Raw genomic sequence first — 19,294 nt, 5'->3', positions numbered from 1 at the left:
GCACACACATCACTCACTCACACTCACACACACACACACACACACACACACACACACACACACACACACACACACACTGCAGATCTGAGGAACCGCTGCAACCGTATACGAGCTTGGCCAAGAGCCTCAGTCACCGTGTGTCACTAATTCACCAGCTGCTCTCGAGCCCTGGGACTGGGCGTCCCATTCAAGCGGCCATTACTTCCAATAACATTACAGTCCCTCACAGCTCACAGATGACTGCCAGTGCCAGCACCTTCACTTGCCATCTACACCTTGGGCCGCTCGCAGGCAGACTCTTGGCACACACCAGTAGGGTCAGTATGTACAGTACGTATGCAGCAGTGGGTTGAGTTGCATGCCCACTCGAATATGGAACCACTCAATCTAAAACACACACTGCCCCATCAACTACTCAAGATGAGAACAATGTGATGGTCAACAATAGGAACACACACAGACACCGTCAAACGGTATCATTTCATTTTATTACACTGCAACCAGGGTAGGAATTTCACGACGGCCATGGCCGTGACGCCCCTTTGAGAATCAGAGGTTTACAGGCCACGGTGGCCTTGGTGCCCCCTTCTTTCAATATTCTGCTTTGCGTCCTACTAATAGCGATATATATTTAGCCTATGGCCTGTCAAAACAATCTTAGCATTCACAGCTAAATTACGTTTTTTTATAATGGAGAAAGTTAGCGCAAGAAAGAAAGTGCATCCAAATTCACCCATTCTTCTCAGTTGAACTAAGTAGCCTACTCATCACACAGACATCACAAGTAAAGAGCTTTTTCTCAGCTTTTAAACGATGTCAGCCGCTAATTGCTGTGGTGAACGGTTCACGAGAAAAGTAAATAATATCATTCAATTTAATCATAAATTCTACTGAAGGTTTTGCGTCCATCTCCCTACCCATTCATCTTGGCGGAATACTTCACTTAACCCCCTCGTTTGACAACACATGACAAACCACCATCAGAATAAACAGCAGACCTTACCGAACACAAAGGTGTAAAGCAGTCCCCTGTACAGTTAGCCGTTCCAGAGTAATCCCGCTTTTAATTTGCAGTAAATTTCAACATACATGGATGTCTCCAAATTTGGGCTTTAAGTTTTACACTGTGTTTGTTTGTTCCACATTATTTTATAACGGGCCAAATACTAAATAAATATTACAAATATCGCCTAGATATCGGTAAATCAGAGGACAGCTGACTAAGAGTTTGTGAAAGTAGCCTTAATGATCACAAAATGGTAAGCATGCATCTAGGCTATTTGACTTTCTTAAAGCTGAGCTGTGCTTAAATTGTTCAATACATGATTTTATAACAGGCCAAATATCAAATAAATGTTAAATATAGCCTAGATATCTGCAAATATTAGATGATCAGATGATTTACAGTTATATGTAATGTGTCATGTTTCATTTTTTTGTAATGTTTCATACAGTGATGCAGGTCTACTGCAGTGAATAGGCTAAATACAACTTTGATCATTTTTATAGCCTACTACTGTATAGTTAACGTTGGCCTTAGTGCCCTAACATGTGGCCTTTGTGGCCTCCACCAAATATGCCCAACTGAAGGCCAAGTGGCCTTGCCCCCAGAATGTTGAAATTCCAAGCCTGACTGCAACACAAAACAGCATGTGTGGCTCCCTCTCACACACACTCACACATACAAATACACACTCACCCACGCATAGACTCACTCAACACACACACACACACACTCGCGTCGTCACATCACATTGATGTGACTGTCCCCTGATTGGGCTGAAATCAAAGCACTGATCCCGACTCTCACCCCCAATTCTATCAAAAAATACTCCGCCAAGCTGTCAAATCATGGGTACCCTATCCTACAGTGCAGGGGAGAGCTGGCAAGGCCATGCCTGCTCCTGATTAACTCTTCTGGGCTATGGGCAGTGTCGTTGTCCCCCTACCCTCCCCAAACCCCCTGGGGAATAGATGGCTCATCCACATAGTTATTGATGGGCAGGCTTAATGCTAATGGCACTAATGACTCGGAACCCCTGTCAACAACCCAGACGGACGGCAAACCTTTTAATCCTTTAACGCCACAACAGATCGATACGGAGCCCCGGCCAGCCGACACACTCATACACGCACTCCCACAGGGCTGCAACCTGTCACTCCTGAACGATGTGCTTTTTTCCCCTTCTTTATTTCCACATTGTTAATATCCTTAAAATGGTGCTATTTAAACAGGTGTTTTTATTGATCGGCTACTTGATATGTAAAATGTGTTGTGTATTAGTGTTGAGTCGGTGTACAATTGTATGAATGTTGACCTTATGACCACATAGGGCCAGAGGTGTCTAGCAGGAGTAATCAGGCTTAATGACTGCGGTGGTGGTGATGTTCTGAACCTCAGGTAGATAATAACTCAGTGTGTCAGTAAAAAATAAGCTATTACATTTTTATTGTGTGTTGATGGAATTCTTTTATGGGCTATGCATGGTTAATGTGGAAATACTAGGGTTGCGGTATGCAATTAAAGAACATGACCAAAGTGAGACCGGAAGCATTGTTGTCAGGCTGTAAAAATAAATGGGTTGTGTGAAACAAGATAGTAATGCAATTGTAAGAAGTAGTAAAACTAAGACATAAAGACACACACACACAATAGATGTGTTTCTCAGGACCAACACTGTCATACATCTTAATAACTGTTTGTTTTATGACATTCTAGACCAAGGGGTCATAGAATAGTGTGTATGAGAAACTATGAATGCTCAGTTTCGTGGGAGAAGACCATCACAAACGATCTTGGAAACAAATAGTCAGTACAACCAGTCAATTCTTATACACATACAAGTGTTGCTGCACAGAGAAAGTTTATCTCAGTAATCAAGAATTACATGTGTATGTGTTTTTTAACTAAGGCTTGGCTTAGATTATGCCAACTTTCAGGGGGTTCTTTTGGTACCATGTAATGTTTTTGTGTCCTAAAACACCCCTGTAGTCTTTCAAAAGCTAAATTGGTGTAGGTACTTTTATTTATTGATAATACAATATTGGTCAGACATGCACACTCCCACCAGTCTGACATACTTATCACATAATTTGATGCTTTCAACTGACTCAATTTCCCTTGCAAACGTGCATTATTTCCCTGAGATATTCAATGAAGTCTGCTTTGGTTTATAACCATAGACAACTGTAACATAGGCAATGAAAGAAAGCAAGGAGTAGTTTTACAGTATATGATATGCTAGACCCCTCTAAAGAAAGGCATATTGACAAGCCTTCCCCTTTTCATGGTATGATTTCACAACTCATTGTCTCTTGCGCAACAGGCTCTTGTATAAGAGGGTCCTCATTAGAATTTATATTCTTTAGAGCTAAGCCATCTCTTTTATGTATCATATAGTTTATGATCATCGCAGAAGTGAATTCCCTCCGGCACAAATAGTCTCTATGGGTTAGTCTCAAATGAAACATGTTTTAAAACATTTTTAATGAACTGTCCATTGTAAATTATCTTAATAACAAAAAGGAGCACCTGCTCTCTGACAAATGCCTGCCACTATTTCTGTTGTTCTTAGTCAACAATAATTGGACCTCTCACTTTAAAGCAAATTTTATGGTTAGAGCACACCGACATCTCAATAAATCTTAACCTGTAAAGAACCTTGAAAGTGCTCAATATCTCACGTAAAGGCTCTGGCCGAGCTTGAACTTCCCCCACAAACTTCTTTGAGATCCTGGAACAAGTAACCCACTGGTATTTCTTCCCTCTAAAAAATGAATTATTGAGAAATAAAACGAAGAAGTGAAAAAAGAGTCACTCTCCACCATTAATCTAAAAAGGCAAAAGGAAAGAGAGAGAGAAGTCAGTGGAGTTCCAGCCCAGGCATTACTTATTAAAAGGGTTTTCTTTTTACATTGGAGCCCATAGGATGCCTTAGTACTTTTTTCAGTCAAACACATACTTTTAAGATGACATTAGTATTTCTGGAGGCAAGTTGCAACTGGAGGGGAAAGACGTAAAATTGAAAAGTATGTTTTCTCTGAGGAGGAAAAAAAAAAAACCCCAAGAAACTTTGCAATTTGCAGTGCAAAATGTACAGGACGTGTAACACAAATCCTGAAGGCAGGAAACAAGCTAAGTCCCAGGAGGTACGGCAGTTTTCTTTCTAACTGATGTTTAAAACCTTTCCATATTACATTTGCTGTTTTTAAGACACAAACCCACAGCACTGCAGTAGTGACTTATAAAAATGCATTCGCAGGCCTCTAGATTTTGTAATTACACAACAGGCGATTGTCAAATTATGGCATTTTTTAGAAAGCCCAAAAAGCACAGCAATTAGACAATTAAGCCTGCAGGAAGCAAAGCAATCTAACTTAGGAGCAATCTCTGTGACACCCCATTGGGTCATGATAATGATAAGTGATATGTGCTGAAACTGACAAATAAATCAGATGAGACGCAGGCGTACAGCCCTGGAGTGACCCGTGGACTGCAGGCTTCACTGCCTGGGCGCACAAGTAACTGAGTGACACACTGAGCCACATGGGGACGCAGTACTGTCTTTATGGTAACCATCCATGCCAGTTCATATCATATGGGCGGGCTGCTGACTACGGGCTCCACTGCTGGCTGAGTGTTTCTCTCCTCTGATGAGGAACAGGAGGATGTCAGTGGACAGGCATGGGGGCCTTGAAACACAAGTATGGAAACCCTGGACGTTCCATGATTTAATCAAAGAAACAATATTTAATAACATGGCCAAGTCATATCAATGAGACAAAAAAATATCCATCATATGCACGCTGTTACACCTGGATGTTAAAACGCCTAGGGGCATATGGCTGCGTAACTAGTTAACTTAAATAAACGAGAACAGTAAACACAAACAAGGAAGTAAATGAATGAGATGACCGGTTTATTGATAAATCAAAATAAAAGTTCAAACAGACAATCACACCAAAAGTATGAAGACGGCTAGGCCTAAACCAAATAGTAACAAACAAACACATAAACATGCAAACACTAACCTCCCCACTGGGAGTAGTTTTGCCGAACCCGGCACACCCTGGCCACACTAGGCCAGTATTTTGCTACATCGTAGCCACTCTCCCCACTGGGAGTAATTGCCACACTCGGCACACACTACCACTGTAGTAATCTAAAAAGGACAACAGCTCATGACAATACACGACATAAACACAATACACCCAGCCATCCACGGCTCTCACACAACCGTGGATGCTGGCGGGCTCAAAGGCACTGAACTAATGCCATCTTGGGTCTTTTAAGGGCTGTCCAATCAACCCCAATTAGTAACTCCCTTTCCGGTGTTATACGGTAACTGGCTTTCATGTTAACTGGCTGGACTGTTTACTTTGCCTCTGGAGTTAACGTAACCGCCCCCTTCTTTTGCAGATGTGTTCAGCTGATGATTTAGCCTCCGATACCTGGCCGCAGATTCGTATGTTTAACTGAAGTTCAAATAGAAATGTTTGTGATGCTCCACTTTGTTGTTTAATAAAGCTTTACAACACGATGTGTCGGCGTTGGAAGTGTCAGGTTGTCTGTAGTAGGCTACATGCGCTGGACCATGAATATGCTACCAAAAAAAAAAAACTAAATAAACTCCACGTGGGTCTTGAACCACTACTAAATTAAACTGCTTGCATGATAACCTGACACCAACATGCTTGCGCCACTAAACAGTTGACACTTCCCAGCGAAATTGGTAATACTAGGCCTACTAGTAAATGAGGTCACCTAGTATGTTATTGTGTTTAGCAGGTTAACACAGCAGATTATGGTGACTGGCTACTGTGTGAATCTGCGGCCAGGTATCGGAGGCTAAATCATCAGCTGAACACACCTGCAAGAGAAGGGGGCGGTTACGTTAACTCCAGAGGCAAAGTAAACAGTCCAGCCAGTTAACATGAAAGCCAGTTACCGTATAACACCGGCAATCAGCAGTAGGTGGGACCTAAACAAGGGCAAAGGCAAAACACGAGACAGACGGCCGGAACACACTAGGGCCGTAACAACGCGCGCGCACACACACAGACACACACACACAGGCCTGAAGCTATTTGTCTATGAACAGTGTCTCTAGTCACTGGCGTATTAGCCCCCCACTGCCTTGCCCTCACTCTCTATTCGACTCATACGGAACAATTTAACACACCTACACACACTGCATCCACGCTGTGGCCTGTTTCAAACACTCATCTGCCTAAGGACCTTTACTGTCAGAAGCAAATAAAGGCCTGTCTGAATGTAAAGCATTTCCTGTATAACTGAATGAGATTTCCTGCACTGAATAGCTGTTTCAGTGCCCTGTCTTCCCGTAGGCCTACCTTTGTAACTGGCTCTTCTGCTGTACAATGTGGGTGTTCAAATACAACACAGTGCCCTGTTTTAAAATGGAGGAGGTGTGGGGGGGGATAAGTGTACTGGAGCCATATCTGCCCTTGAGGGCTAAATTGAATTTGAGTCCAACAATGTATTCAGAGACAGACCTGGGGGACATGACAAGGATTCCAAAGGGTGAACTCTCCTTGGATAGAGAGAGAGAGTGTGTGTGTGTTTAAGGTTATCAGCGTGTATGTGTTTGTGTACTTGCTACATGTATGGCAGGCCCTTGGCATATTTCCTGTAGAAGTGTTAGGGAGAGATGGGGTGAGAGTTGACTGTCTAAGTGACATTATCAGAGCTGCGCGCACTGAGGATTTAATGTTTTATCTCCCTTTTTTAAATAAAAGATTGCAGAACCAGGCCATGAACTTCAACTCCCCTGCTGTCTTTTGTCGGTGGTGGCTCTCTTCTGAACTCTAAGGAATTCAAATGCGGTGGGGAAAAAAGGACTTGAAAATGCGCTCGGAAAATGTGGCTGTGGCTGTTCAGAGCGGTGGGTTACTTACATTGCAAAAGCGATGGCAGACAGCTTTTTATTGGGACTCTGAAGGCACTCAGATGTGCATATGCATTTGTGGTGCATATGCATATGCATTTGAACCACAATGTTAGACTACTATACTACTGAAAAAGCTATTTGTGTCATTACAGAATGAAGACAAGACAGAAAGCAATGTCTGACTCTGCTTTGCAATGTCTGACTCTGCTTTGCAGAACAACTCATGAAACTCGATAATGGAACATTCTCACTAGGACTAAAGCCTGTGAGCGCCTAACCACCCATCCGTAAGGCTGGGAATGGGGGATAGGGTGAAGAGACAGGAGTTCAGTGGATCGAAAGACATAGCAGCTACATTACATTTGAAAAAGTAGCTCGCTAACTAGCCCCATCCACACGGAGACGCTTTTTGGGTTAAACGCACAGGTTTTGCATCGTCTTGGCCGATCGTCCAAACGAATCCTGTAAACGCACTGCCCGAAACCGCACTTTTTTGAAACCTGGTCCCAGGGTGGAAACATCTGAAACTGTAGCCCTTGCGAGTTCATTTGGACAGCGAAACCGCATACTTGCGTAGGCTATTGATGATGTCATCGCCACACCTCAGCTGCCCTGGACTGACACTTATAGTGTTGCCAAACAATACTAGTTTTCATGTATGACATTACCTACGATTACACTCAGTTGGATAAATATCACAACTGGTGCTGCGCAGCGCCAATAGCTTATCATGACTTGGTGGACTGAACAGTGTTTTCCCTGTGTTTTCTTGATGTATTCTAGCTACTGTCAATGACGCGAGAGAATTAGTCAGAAGTTATTAGGGAAGTGCGGTGTAAGATTAAATTAATTTGTGCGTAGTGCCGGTGTCATTCATTTATTTTACATGTCTTACAACATAAATAAATGCATTAATAGTCTAGTGAAGTCAGATATGAGCATACAAAGACGCTTAGAACTCATGTTAAGCCAAGATGCTCACTAAATGCGAATGCGCGATGCAGGCAAAAGTATCGACTGTTACTAACGAAGGTATTATAGCAATATTATAAATATGGCGACGGAATAGCCTAAAACTAGGGTAGGCCTAGCGTTTAGTAGCCTATGCACTAAACTAATGTGAATCGATTCGCGGACTATCCTACAACCAAAGAAAGTAAAGGAGATTATTTGTAGCCTACCTGCGTTAGCCAAATAAAGGACGGAACTGCAGTTTATAAGTTTATTAGTTTTACAGTTGACTACAGTTGACAGTTCACTATCAGTCCACACAAACAATGGTTTCCTTGTACTAGCCATTTTCGTCGTAGCCTATTCTGTCTGTTTGTATAGCCTACAGCGCGCAAGCTTTGGTCAAAGTCTGTATTTGAAACAGTGCCACCCATGGGCGTAGGTTTAGGGTGGGACGCTAGTGACTAGTCCCAATCAAAATTTTGAGAGGACAAAATTGTCCCCACCAATATTTTAGCGAACTCCTTTGTGCTATTTGGACTATTCCAACGGCAAGGACGACAGTAAAAGAAGCACTGTCATTTGATTGGCTGAAACCAAAGGGGGTTTATCTGACACACACAACAGAGTCAAAGCATAGCCTAGGCCTACTTTCTAGTGACACTGTCAGAAAAGCGAACGAGTGTGTATGCTAAGTTATCGAGCGAGTGAGCGTGTATGCTAAATTATCAGGGATGTCTACCAATACATAACCCAAAAGAGGCCAGTGTAAAACATTGCAATATTCTCTTTGCCCTTCAGCTTGCACATTTTGCCTCTTTTTGCGCTTTGTAGATCAGCTATACCGCCAAAGCAGAAAAGGAACATACGCATACAGAGTCTAAGTAGGCAAAGTAACTACAGACTGTGGCAACTGGTGACAAGGTTTTCAAATGCGGATTTTACTAAGGAAAATAGCATTAACTGTTAGGATATTACCCAGGATATTGTTACAGTTAACCAGTTTCTGTAATCTTTCAGCCAAGGTTAGGAGTCATGTTGAATAAGGGTGTGCCGCACAGACAGTGGCATATAGCACAGAATAGAAGTCACCATCACTGACTGTTAATTGGGCTACCAATCTTGCAGTCGCAATAAACAATGGATCCGAGGCATTTTCCTGTTCCTATATTCTGTTCATGTAGGCTAATGTATTTGTGAATGTAGCCTGCACAATGCAAAGAAATAAAAGACAAACTATTGCGAGTGTCAAACTTGCGAGACACTTACGGATCTCCTTTTATGATCTCATTCAAGAAAGATTTTATTTGACTTGTTAGTTTTTTGAACATTTATTTTATCTAATGACATAGCAACATGATGAATTGAATCCACATATCCTTGCACTATGCGAAACTATTTTCCACTAGCCTAAAACCGTGAGTTTGAAAGCTAATTGCATTCAAGTTCTCCTTAAAGTGACAGGCACACAATTAAACTTGCACACCACAAATGTGATGATATTGAAGATAAGTGTAGACTAATAATTTAAATATCATTATGATGTATTCAAATTACCAAATATGTTTAGCTATTAGTATTTATGCAGATCATAAAATGCTATAAATAATTAACAATATACAGTATATAACGTTTATATGAATACCAAAAATATGAAATAGAAACCTATAACAACCATCACTTTCTGTGTGTGTGTGTGTGTGTGTGGTGTGGGGGGGTGTGGAGGGTCAATCAAATTCTATGATTGCCACTGATGTGAATGATCACACAATATTCAATATTACTGATGCCGTCAAGGTGGTGGGGGCCCCCAAACCAAATCAAAATTTAAAAAATCGCAAAGTTATCGAAATCGAGATTCTTCTCTTGGTATTGGTATTGAAACAATAATGTTGGTAGGCCTATTGTGACAGCAGGAGTTGGGGATGTGTCCCCACCAAAGCTGAGACCAAACCTACGCCCTTGGTGCCACCTATAGGCCTGGGATATGAACGTGTTGTGGTGTTGAGATGGATTCGTTTCCGGACGCAAATATTCTTATGGTTCCAGGGAAGACGGAGGGAAAAAAGATCGGTTTGGTAGGCCTAGGTGTGGACTAGAAGCTAGGTGTCTACACAGAAAAAAATGCCACATGGCTTTAATTTTCAAACGTCTTTCAAACGGCCTATTTACACTCCACTTGTCTCTTATTTCATGTGCAACACTAGTAGCAACGTGACTTTTCTCTAAGTCAAATCTCTATGTAATATTTCAACTCGCCGATGTTTTTAGGACTCAATAGAAAGTAGCTAAACAATTAGGAATATGAATAAACAATAATTTGGAAAATAGATACATTTCATAGTAATTGTATAGTTTTAAGCAAGGACCCTTACCAATTCGCTTCGAATCTACTTGATCCAGTAGCCTATTGGAATTTTGACCGTTAAGTAGCCCAACGATTTTCTTTATTAATCAGTGTGAGATCCTCGCGTGCCCTCCATCTCCTTCTGTCTGTTGTGTGTCTGTCAACCAACAGGTAACAGATATAATGTTGCTGAGGGCGACAGAGAGATCATCTTCACGTTTAAACTTGAGGTGTCTACAATTTTTACTGATGACATGCATTACATTCTTCCCCCATAAATAGTTTGCTGTTTGGACGGGCAGTGTTGTGTGTGTATGTGTATGTGGTGTGTGTATGTGTAGGCTATGTGGTGTGTGTGTGTGTGTGAAAGAGAGGGAGCGAGGGCTGAAACGACCGCACCATACACAACCACTCTTCTCGCGTGCTTCGTTTCTATGGTTACATATACACACGCGCAGCTGTAGCAAACTGCAAAGTTGTCAGGAAGCTAACGTTAACGTTAACTAGTTAGCTGTCCTTATCAAACTTAAACAGTGGCTTTTGAAATACAGCTGTTTTTAAACCAACTCGGTCGGAAAAGCCGACTGAAACGGGAATGTATTTGGAATCGACGGGAACAGTCAAAATGTAAAGATAAAGTGAGGTTAGTCTTATTCTCTTGTCAAAGGTAACACACGTTAAGGACACTTGAAGCCGAAAGCCTAACGTCAAGGTTAATTTAGTCAATTTCAAGTAACAGTTAACTTTATATTAACGTTACATAAGAGTGGGAACTTGCAGGTTACAGACAATATATTAGGTGTTAACTAACGTAGGTTACCATAACGTTACTTACCATCGTTAACACACCTGTCAACGGAGACGTTAGTAACTTAGGGGGAAGTTTACATTCACGTTAACTAGTATGGCGTACGATAATGTTAACCCACCAAACGTCAAAATTCACTGTTTGAGTGTAGTTAGGCTTAGCTGTCAGTTTTATAACAGGGAAGAAATAGTAATTTTCTTTAAAAAGAAAATCCTGTAATTTTGCATGATCTCACAGGCTTGTCCATTGTCTGTTGTGTCTGTGGTGTGTCTTTCTTGTTGGTTTATTCTGTTCCACCGCACTTTCAGAGGCTCATATTAATGTTATTGATCAATGTCAACTGTTTCCCCTGCATTTCAACCCAGGGAGAATTCGAGAGTTCCAGGGCTATTTTTTCAGTAAATGTTTTATTACTTACTCCAGCTGCCTCCCCTTCAATAACCCATCTCTTTTATTACATACCATCCTCAAATAATGACAACCTAGGAACTGAATCAAAGCTTCAATAAAGCAAGAGGAACTGCAAGTGTTGACAAGTGATCTTTAGGGATGGCGACAACACCAGCTCATAAAAGATAAATAGTTTATGAATGACTCTTCGTCCCCCCTCCCTATCCCTCCCTAACTGTCTTACAGACTGACGTCCTGGCCTTCGCCTCCAGACCTTCAATTGAGTCATCTGGCCGTTCTCCCAGTGTATGCAGTATAACACTGCTTGTTTTTTGGAAGTAAGTAATCTACTGCACGCACTAAACATACATTTTGTTCAACAATTTGCCGCTGTCGTTTTTTCCGTTGGCTTCATTTTCAGTAAGAGCAGGAATAAGAGCAGGTTTTTATGTTGGCTAGTCTAAACAAATGAATCATTCTAATATGATGCCAGAAACTGTGCACAAGGACAATGAAATATTGTTTGGACACTTTATTTTTAGTGCTTTGAAAATAACTAAAAGATTGTTTGCTGGTTTACTATTCATGATGATTTAATGAAATTATTCCTTAATATGATATACTGTCATTTTGGTAGGAACAAGGCTTTTCCCTGAGGATATGCCCTTCATCTAGAAACTTCCATCGCTGTTCTTTAGAGAAACCAGTCGTTCCTTTTTCATCTGGTCACAGAGGCATAGTCCCCCTTTTCTCTCCCTGGCTCTCAGCTTCTGTGTGCTTTAGGCTATTTGGACTGGGAGGTCTCCCTGCTCCAGACGTGTTTGTGGTCTCTCAAAGTCTTTATATTTGGAGGCCTTCTTTGGGATTAGCAGGGATTTATGAGGCGCCCCTTGTGTTATTTGATTGCTGCTCTGATGACCTTTGCCAAAAAGCGTCTGCCTTAAGGGAAGCCCGGGGATGGTGGGACGGAGAGCTGCTGTGCAGGAGTTTGTCTTAATGACTCATCCACTGACTGCAGATAGGCACGACATTCTACATCCACATTTTCCCACAGATGAATAGCTTTACAGGGCTTGTGCCAGTGGACCAAGCAAGTATCAAGTAAAAGGGAAACTTTTGTTATGACTTGAAATCCAGGTAAAGCATGGATGATATTGGGCAATTCCACGCAAAACTGTCATGTCCATAACGTCAACTAAATAAATAAATTGTGTTGGCGTTATGGATGTGACAGTTTTGCGTGGAATTGCCCTATTACTCACCTATACCAAGTAGCTCACCTGGGTATTACCCATAGACTGTAAAAAATTGCTGTATGCTATTTGACTCTGGTCCATGGTAACATCAGTGTGCATTAGTATCAGAATCAGATTCTTTGTTCGCCAAAAAGGTTACTGAGTGCAAGGAATTTCTCTTGGTGCTCATGTCAACGTAATACAAGAATATCATTCATTTACTGTAAGCATGCATATAATAAATATACATAATAAGAGGGATATACATTGAAAATAGCCTTATACACAAATACAGTAAGCCACAGGTGAAAAGATGTGCAGTGCAATAAGCCATAAAGTACGTAAGTGCTCTGGCAATAGTAGAGGCATATGCAGCAGTTTAAAGTGAGGAAATGGCAGAGGGCTCCTTGTTTTGGCTTGAGGGAAGAAGCAGTGCAGTTGGCGGGCAGTTTGGGTCATTAGAGCCCTCACTCTTGTTCTCCACTGAGATGGAAACCGCAGGAAAAGAGAGTGACCAGGATGAAAGGGGCCTGTTGTAATTTCCCCAGCTCTCTTCCTCATCCATGATAAGTGTGGGTCTTCAAGGGCCACTCTTTTGGTGGATTTGTTGTGTCATTTGCTTTTGCTCGCTAATGACTAAAGCATATAAACTTTTTCAGTCTTAGAATACATATTCCACCCAGCGACAGTGACAAATAGCCAGTTCTCTTAGCTAGTTCCCCTGGGCAGTAGCGTTTTGAAGCCCAAATTGTTCACATGTCGTGCTGGTAGCTCGCCAATTTACATTTTTGCTACTGGCCATGCTACGTCTAGAACAAAGTTGTGTCATCAGCATTGTAAGTGGCACATTTTTTATTCATTGTTCCACCAGAGGAAATCTCGCCACTGATTACTGAACACGTATATAAATGTTGTCACTGATTACGGAACACTGATTACTATAGACCATTTCAACAATAAAAACAAAAACAATGCTTGAACGTTCTATTTGGTTCCCAATCAACTTCCTCTGCATTAAGATAACATATGGAATGTTAAAAAGGAAGCCTTGTGGGGCCAACTATGATGCTGATAATGGAACTCTCTTGAAAGGGTCTATAAGTTCCATTATCAGCATCATAGTTGGCCCCATAAGGCTTCCTTTTTAACATTCCATATGTTATCTTAATGCAGAGGAAGTAGAACCAAATAGAACGTTCAAGCATTGTTTTTGTTTTTATTGTTGAAAGGATCTATACTGCCCCGAAGTGAAACATCATGCTGTCAATAATATCCTTTTTTTCTGTCATTAACTAAACCTTCCCTGTTGTCCCATAGACGGTGCTGGCCAGCATTGTGGGAAGAATAGCGTAGGCAGCTTGCTGCTTGCTGGCATCGCTATGGCCGATGCGGAGACCCCTCGCTCAGGGGGAAAGGGCTCGTCCAAGTCAAAGCGTTCCAGCTCAGGGAAGGGACGCAAGGGAAAGGCTGTAAGCTCCACGCCAGCGGCTCAGGTGGTGCCCACACCACAGCCACTGAATGAAGGTACAGAGTATACGTGTGTGTGTGTGTGTGTGTGTGTGTGTGTGTGTGTGAGTGTGTGTGCACATGGGCGAGGAAGAAAGAGAGAGAGAGAGAGAGTGAGAAGGGAGACTCCCATCTGTTTCTCCTATCCTAAACTAATTAACCAGCAAATGGTAACAAATTCAATCAACTCCAAACTCGGTCAGAAACACAAGATGGGGCTAGATGGTTGACTGTTTCTGTCTGCCGACATACAGACCTTTTTAAAGAGGATGTAATTGATTTTTAATTGGTTTATGAATGACGTCAGTCAGTGCCTAAGCACAAAATTGAGCATGCAATCATATGCATTCATTTACCCTGTGGCAACTGGTGTTAGTGCATTCTTTTTCTCATAACAGGAGTCATCAAAGAAGAGAAATGCATGTCTCCTGAAAAATGAATGGTCTCTGCACTTGCTCAAGGCTAGCATTTACCAGACTGATGAAAGAATGCGTGTTTAACAACATGTGTGTGTGTGTGTGTGTGTGTGTGTGTGTGTATACATCTGTGATCCAGACACAATTTGATGGATCTTGCAATGCCTTTTCCATCTTAATGTTTTGTTTACACTTTAAGATTTGAAACAGTGCCATGAAAGTGAGATGGCAAAGATTCTGAGTCATTATCTGATAGAAGAACTAATTAATTAAATAACTTTAGTGACTTTAAATGTATGCTAATATGAGCTCATATGCGCATATGATACTGATACTTGGATGAATGCATAATGTGATGTAAACTAATGGTGTGTGTGTGTGTGTGTGTGTGTGTGTTGCGTGTGTATGTGTCTATCTGTGTGTGTGATTTTGTGTGTGAGTTTGTCTTTGTGTGTGTGTGTGTGTGTGTGTGTGTGTGTGCGTATGTGTGTATGTGTGTGTATGTGTCTATCTGTGTGTGTGATTGTGTGTGTGTGTGTGTGTGTTTGTCTCTGTGTGTGTGTGTGTGTGTGTGTGTGTGTGTGTGTATGTGTTTGTCTGTGTGTGTGTGTGTGTGTGTGTGTGTGTATGTGTCTATCTGTGTGTGTGATTGTGTATGTCTGTGTGTGTGTGTGTGTGTGTGTTGTCTGTGTGTGTGTGTGTGTGTGTGTGTGTGTGTGTGTGTGTGTGTGTACACGTGTGCATGTGTACTTGTCAGAAGACCTGGGCAGCACAGACAAAGCTGGAGCAGGCGGTGACAGCACGGCCTCGGCTGGTTCAGAAGAGGCTGTGGACGCCTACGCCACGGCCCTGGTATGCCTCGCTCCCTCCATTCCCTCAAGCTTCATTAGCTCCATTTAAATATGTGCATTCATAAAGCTCTCTCTCTCATTATGCTGATTAGGATTTCTATCCTGCAGTAATCTGAATTTCTCCTTTTCTCACTGGGGCCCACTGGTTTGAAGATCATGCTTACTAATTTTGTGGGGTTTTTTTTTCCCTTCCTCCAGCTGCCTCTTTTTTTCAGTTGCAGATGCAGCCCTAACATAGATGTTCTGTTCGCTGTTGGATTTGGTAAAGCGATCAATCAGGCCTTTGTCGTTATGCACAGTACCAACTAGAAGCTTCCACCAGCTAGCCTCATTACCACGTGTGACCTTTGAGAACACACATTAACCTGTAGTATAAATACGCTACCACCTCTTGACAGCTAGGGCCATGCTTTCCCTTTTACATGCCTGTAGTTAATAAGTTAGTTCAAGCTTTTAATGAAGCTGGTTGCTAAGTGATTCGTTTTTAAAGTACTTATGCTATCTTCCTTTACATGTTCACATGTATTATTTAACATAAATACCCTGAGGGAACCAAAAAGCCTCCTGAGCTTTGCGTTCAGGAAATAAAAAAAATTCAGCACAGTCCAACTGCAGTAACCAGTAAACTAGCCTCCAAAGATATACAGTAGGCATCCCTGCCATTAAAGGGAGGGGCAGGACTCCTTGGGGATGATAGGGTCGAAGTTCGAAAGATTCACAAACATTACTTATAGCAGCTTTAAGTATGATGTGGGGAAATGAAAACAAATGTGTAGCTGTTACACACAAAGCAAGCAGTTGCCCATTCCTAAAAGCTGCTCATTCATTCCTAAAGATAACCTTTATCCTCGTAGAGCATATAAGAATCGGTGGCATCGGCCCAGTGAGGAAACATAAAAGCCGAAGGGAATATAGGGGAGAGAGAGAGAGAGAGAGAGAGAGAGAGAGAGAGAGAGAGAGAGAGGCCGGCTAGAGAGGAGAGGAGAGGAGAGGCGTGGCTGGCCGTTGAACCCCGATGCCATTTCTGCTCTTTCATCAATGGAGATTACTCGAATTAATTATCCCCGTCTTGCGGGAGTGCCACTCTTGGCATTTACGAGCCCTGACCCATCTGACCCCCCCTGCCGCGTGCCCTCTGCGGGGGACCCGTCGCTTCAGAGTCCTGGGGGGTGCGGTGGGTGTGGGTTGGGGGTTTGCGGTAGGCACCCTTCTTCCTTTTATGCATTTAAGCTTTAAACTACCGAACGTGGCAGTGGTGCCGGTGCTGCTGCTGGTAATGTCAGCGGACATAGGCGCACAATTAGCCACGGGCCCTCTGACCTGTGTGTGTGTGTGTGTGTGTGTGTGTGTGTGTGTGTACTGTGCACGTGTACTGTGTGTGTGTGTGTGTGTGTGTGTGTGTGTGTGTGTGTACTGTGTGTGTGTGTGTGTGTGTGTACTGTGTGTGTGTGTGTGTGTGTGTGTGTGTGTGTGTGTGTGTGTGTGTGTGTGTATGTGTATGTATGCGTGTGTGTGTGTGTGTGTATGAGTAGAGAGATCTGTTCAAAAGGCGCGTTGCACTACCTGGTGTGACGGAGGCCTCCTGGAAGGACGAGCACAGCGAGGAGATTGACTTGTTCATCGCCAACAACACCTTGAAGCTCTTCGTCGTGTACGTTGACCAGTATGCCGGTCTGAAGACCGAGTTTGCCATGCCATCACAGGTAACAGAATCCGGTGATGTGGATGATGTGTATGTATTAGGTGCCAGCTCTGCCATGTGTGTTCCCATCATATTAAAAATGTTTACGCATGGCACTGGCCTGCCACCACAGCGTCTCAGCATGTTTTGCAGGCTGATTTTGTTGTTGGTACTCAGTGTTTTTTACAGAGAATTGAATTCCATTTGTGGTGGTTGGTTTGCAGAATTAATTTGAATGCAACAGTTTTTAACAAATTAGCACAGCGTGGTTATGATGCTAACCTGATTTAAGCATAATTTAGTACAACCTGGAAAATCATTGTGTGGTGGTCAATGTTGATATTGTGGTGGGCCGCCACAAATAAGTCAATGTATGGGAAACACTGGTACTGTAATTGAATAGGCACCACCAGCACCACCTCTTCTCTTTCCCATCAAAAATGTTTTTACTTTTTATTGATTTATAACTGTAACATTTAGTCTACAAGAATTTAGTGCACACCATGAAGTACATCTTGTAAAGGTATAGACTTACAGAAGAATAAGCACAGTACACTATATACTTAATTACACTGTACCAGTAGATAAGTATTATGAACATAAGCCTATTTAGCATCAGCTAATTATTAAGTATAAGCCTATTTAGAATAAAGGCTAATCCTCCCTGGTCCCTTAGCAATCACACCTACAGTATCTCTGTGATGGCTGTGTTTGGCTTTACACCTGTTTCTCCTCCTTGGGTTCTTTGTCTAGTCGGTGGAGCAACTGGCGTACTTCATCCGTGCGGATAACGCTGTGATCTTGCCGGAGACGTTCGAGAGCGCGGTGCACTTCGGCATGATCCGCGGCAGCGGCAGCGAGAGCCTGCTGCGCCTGATGAATGGCGTGTTCGCGCCCAACGTCACGCTCAGCGGTAGCTGGCCCGAGAGCATCAAGAACAACTACCTAGCCCACATGCACCGCTACCTCACCACGCTGACAGGTAAAGACCAGCTGGAACGCAGGTAACGTCAGAAGGAAAAACAGAAGGAGAATGATATCTGCTACAGGGATGCCAGTGACACATTTAGTTCAATATAAATTGTTCCATAACTAAATTGTGAGCGCATAGTTTTATAGTGTTTTGAGCCCCCAACGTCGTCTTCCAGGCAGCGCTGCATGGAAGGCACTAGGGTTAGGCAAGGGTTAGGGTTCAGGTTAAAATTAGAGTAAAGTGCCTTGAAGTCAGCGGTGGGGGCTTAAAACACAATCGAGCATGGGCATAAGTATGGCATGGGCATATAGCATTAGTATCCACAGTGATAAGTGCCTTGAGGTCCCTAGGACAGTTAGGACTTTGTGATAAATACTGCAGCCTCGGCTAGTTAGAGCAATCTGAAACCATCCATTTTCAGCATTTTAACATGTTGTGGCTGCATTGCAAAATTGAGTGTTTTTCATATTTCGTGGAATTTCAGGACCTGACGACGTGGTGGCGACCTTTTATATATCCCCTATCCCAAATGTGCCTGTTTACCCCAAAGCTCATTTAGACGTCACCCACCTGCCTCCTCGAGACGGCAGCCGCGCCCTGGTATCCCCTCCTGGCAGTGGGGCGCGTCGTTCATCTCCGCGGCAACAAGGGCCGCTCCTGAGCGCGGGCCATTGATCTGTTTTTTCACGCTTCACCACGAGTGTTATTGGGATTTTGGAATTGCTCTTCGCCGTAGTACTGCAGCCGGAGGTGCCGGTCGGTGTGGTTTGGCTTTCTGTTTTTTTCTTTCTTTCTTTTTTTCCGCTATGACGGACAGAGTAGGTAAACGAAACGAAATGAAATGCAGCTCCACCACAGGCACAAGGCTTTCTCCAGTAATAACACTCCACCGCAGAGCGCCGTGATGGTTCAATTATCACGTTAATTATTCCAATCACCTCAGCCTGTGCTCATTCACACTCACACACACACACACAGACACACACACACACACACACACACAGGTACAGGAAGACGCTGGTACTCACACATGCACACACACAACGCTCAAGCCCGACTGAACTACTGCAAGAGCTGTACAATAACTCTGTCAGAACCACTCTCTTGTAAATGCAGTATTGTTTTTTACCCTCGAGGGTGTTGCATTTAGGGCAGGGGCTGAGTGGCTTTGCAATTAACATCTAGGTAATTTTAACAGTTGTAGCCACTTCTGTTTTCCCTCGGA

General features: G+C 42.8%; 1 protein-coding gene across 1 annotated transcript in view; it reads left to right on the top strand.

Annotated features, from left to right (window-relative positions):
• The first annotated feature begins 10,678 nt into the window (after positions 1-10,678).
• dnah2 (dynein, axonemal, heavy chain 2) overlaps positions 10,679-19,294 on the top strand; it is a 246,312-nt gene continuing 237,696 nt past the window's right edge. Inside the window, 6 exon segments of the mRNA XM_048236061.1 lie at positions 10,679-10,852; positions 11,654-11,745; positions 13,960-14,166; positions 15,322-15,416; positions 16,948-17,118; positions 17,850-18,078. Coding sequence (XP_048092018.1) covers positions 14,022-14,166; positions 15,322-15,416; positions 16,948-17,118; positions 17,850-18,078 — 640 coding nt within the window. The 5' untranslated portion in view covers positions 10,679-10,852; positions 11,654-11,745; positions 13,960-14,021.

This window comes from Alosa alosa, chromosome 24, assembly GCF_017589495.1.
Source record: "Alosa alosa isolate M-15738 ecotype Scorff River chromosome 24, AALO_Geno_1.1, whole genome shotgun sequence".
NCBI classification, from domain to species: domain Eukaryota; kingdom Metazoa; phylum Chordata; class Actinopteri; order Clupeiformes; family Clupeidae; genus Alosa; species Alosa alosa.
The sequence above is the reverse complement of the archived record's forward strand: the minus strand, read 5'-3'. Positions and strand labels throughout refer to the sequence as shown.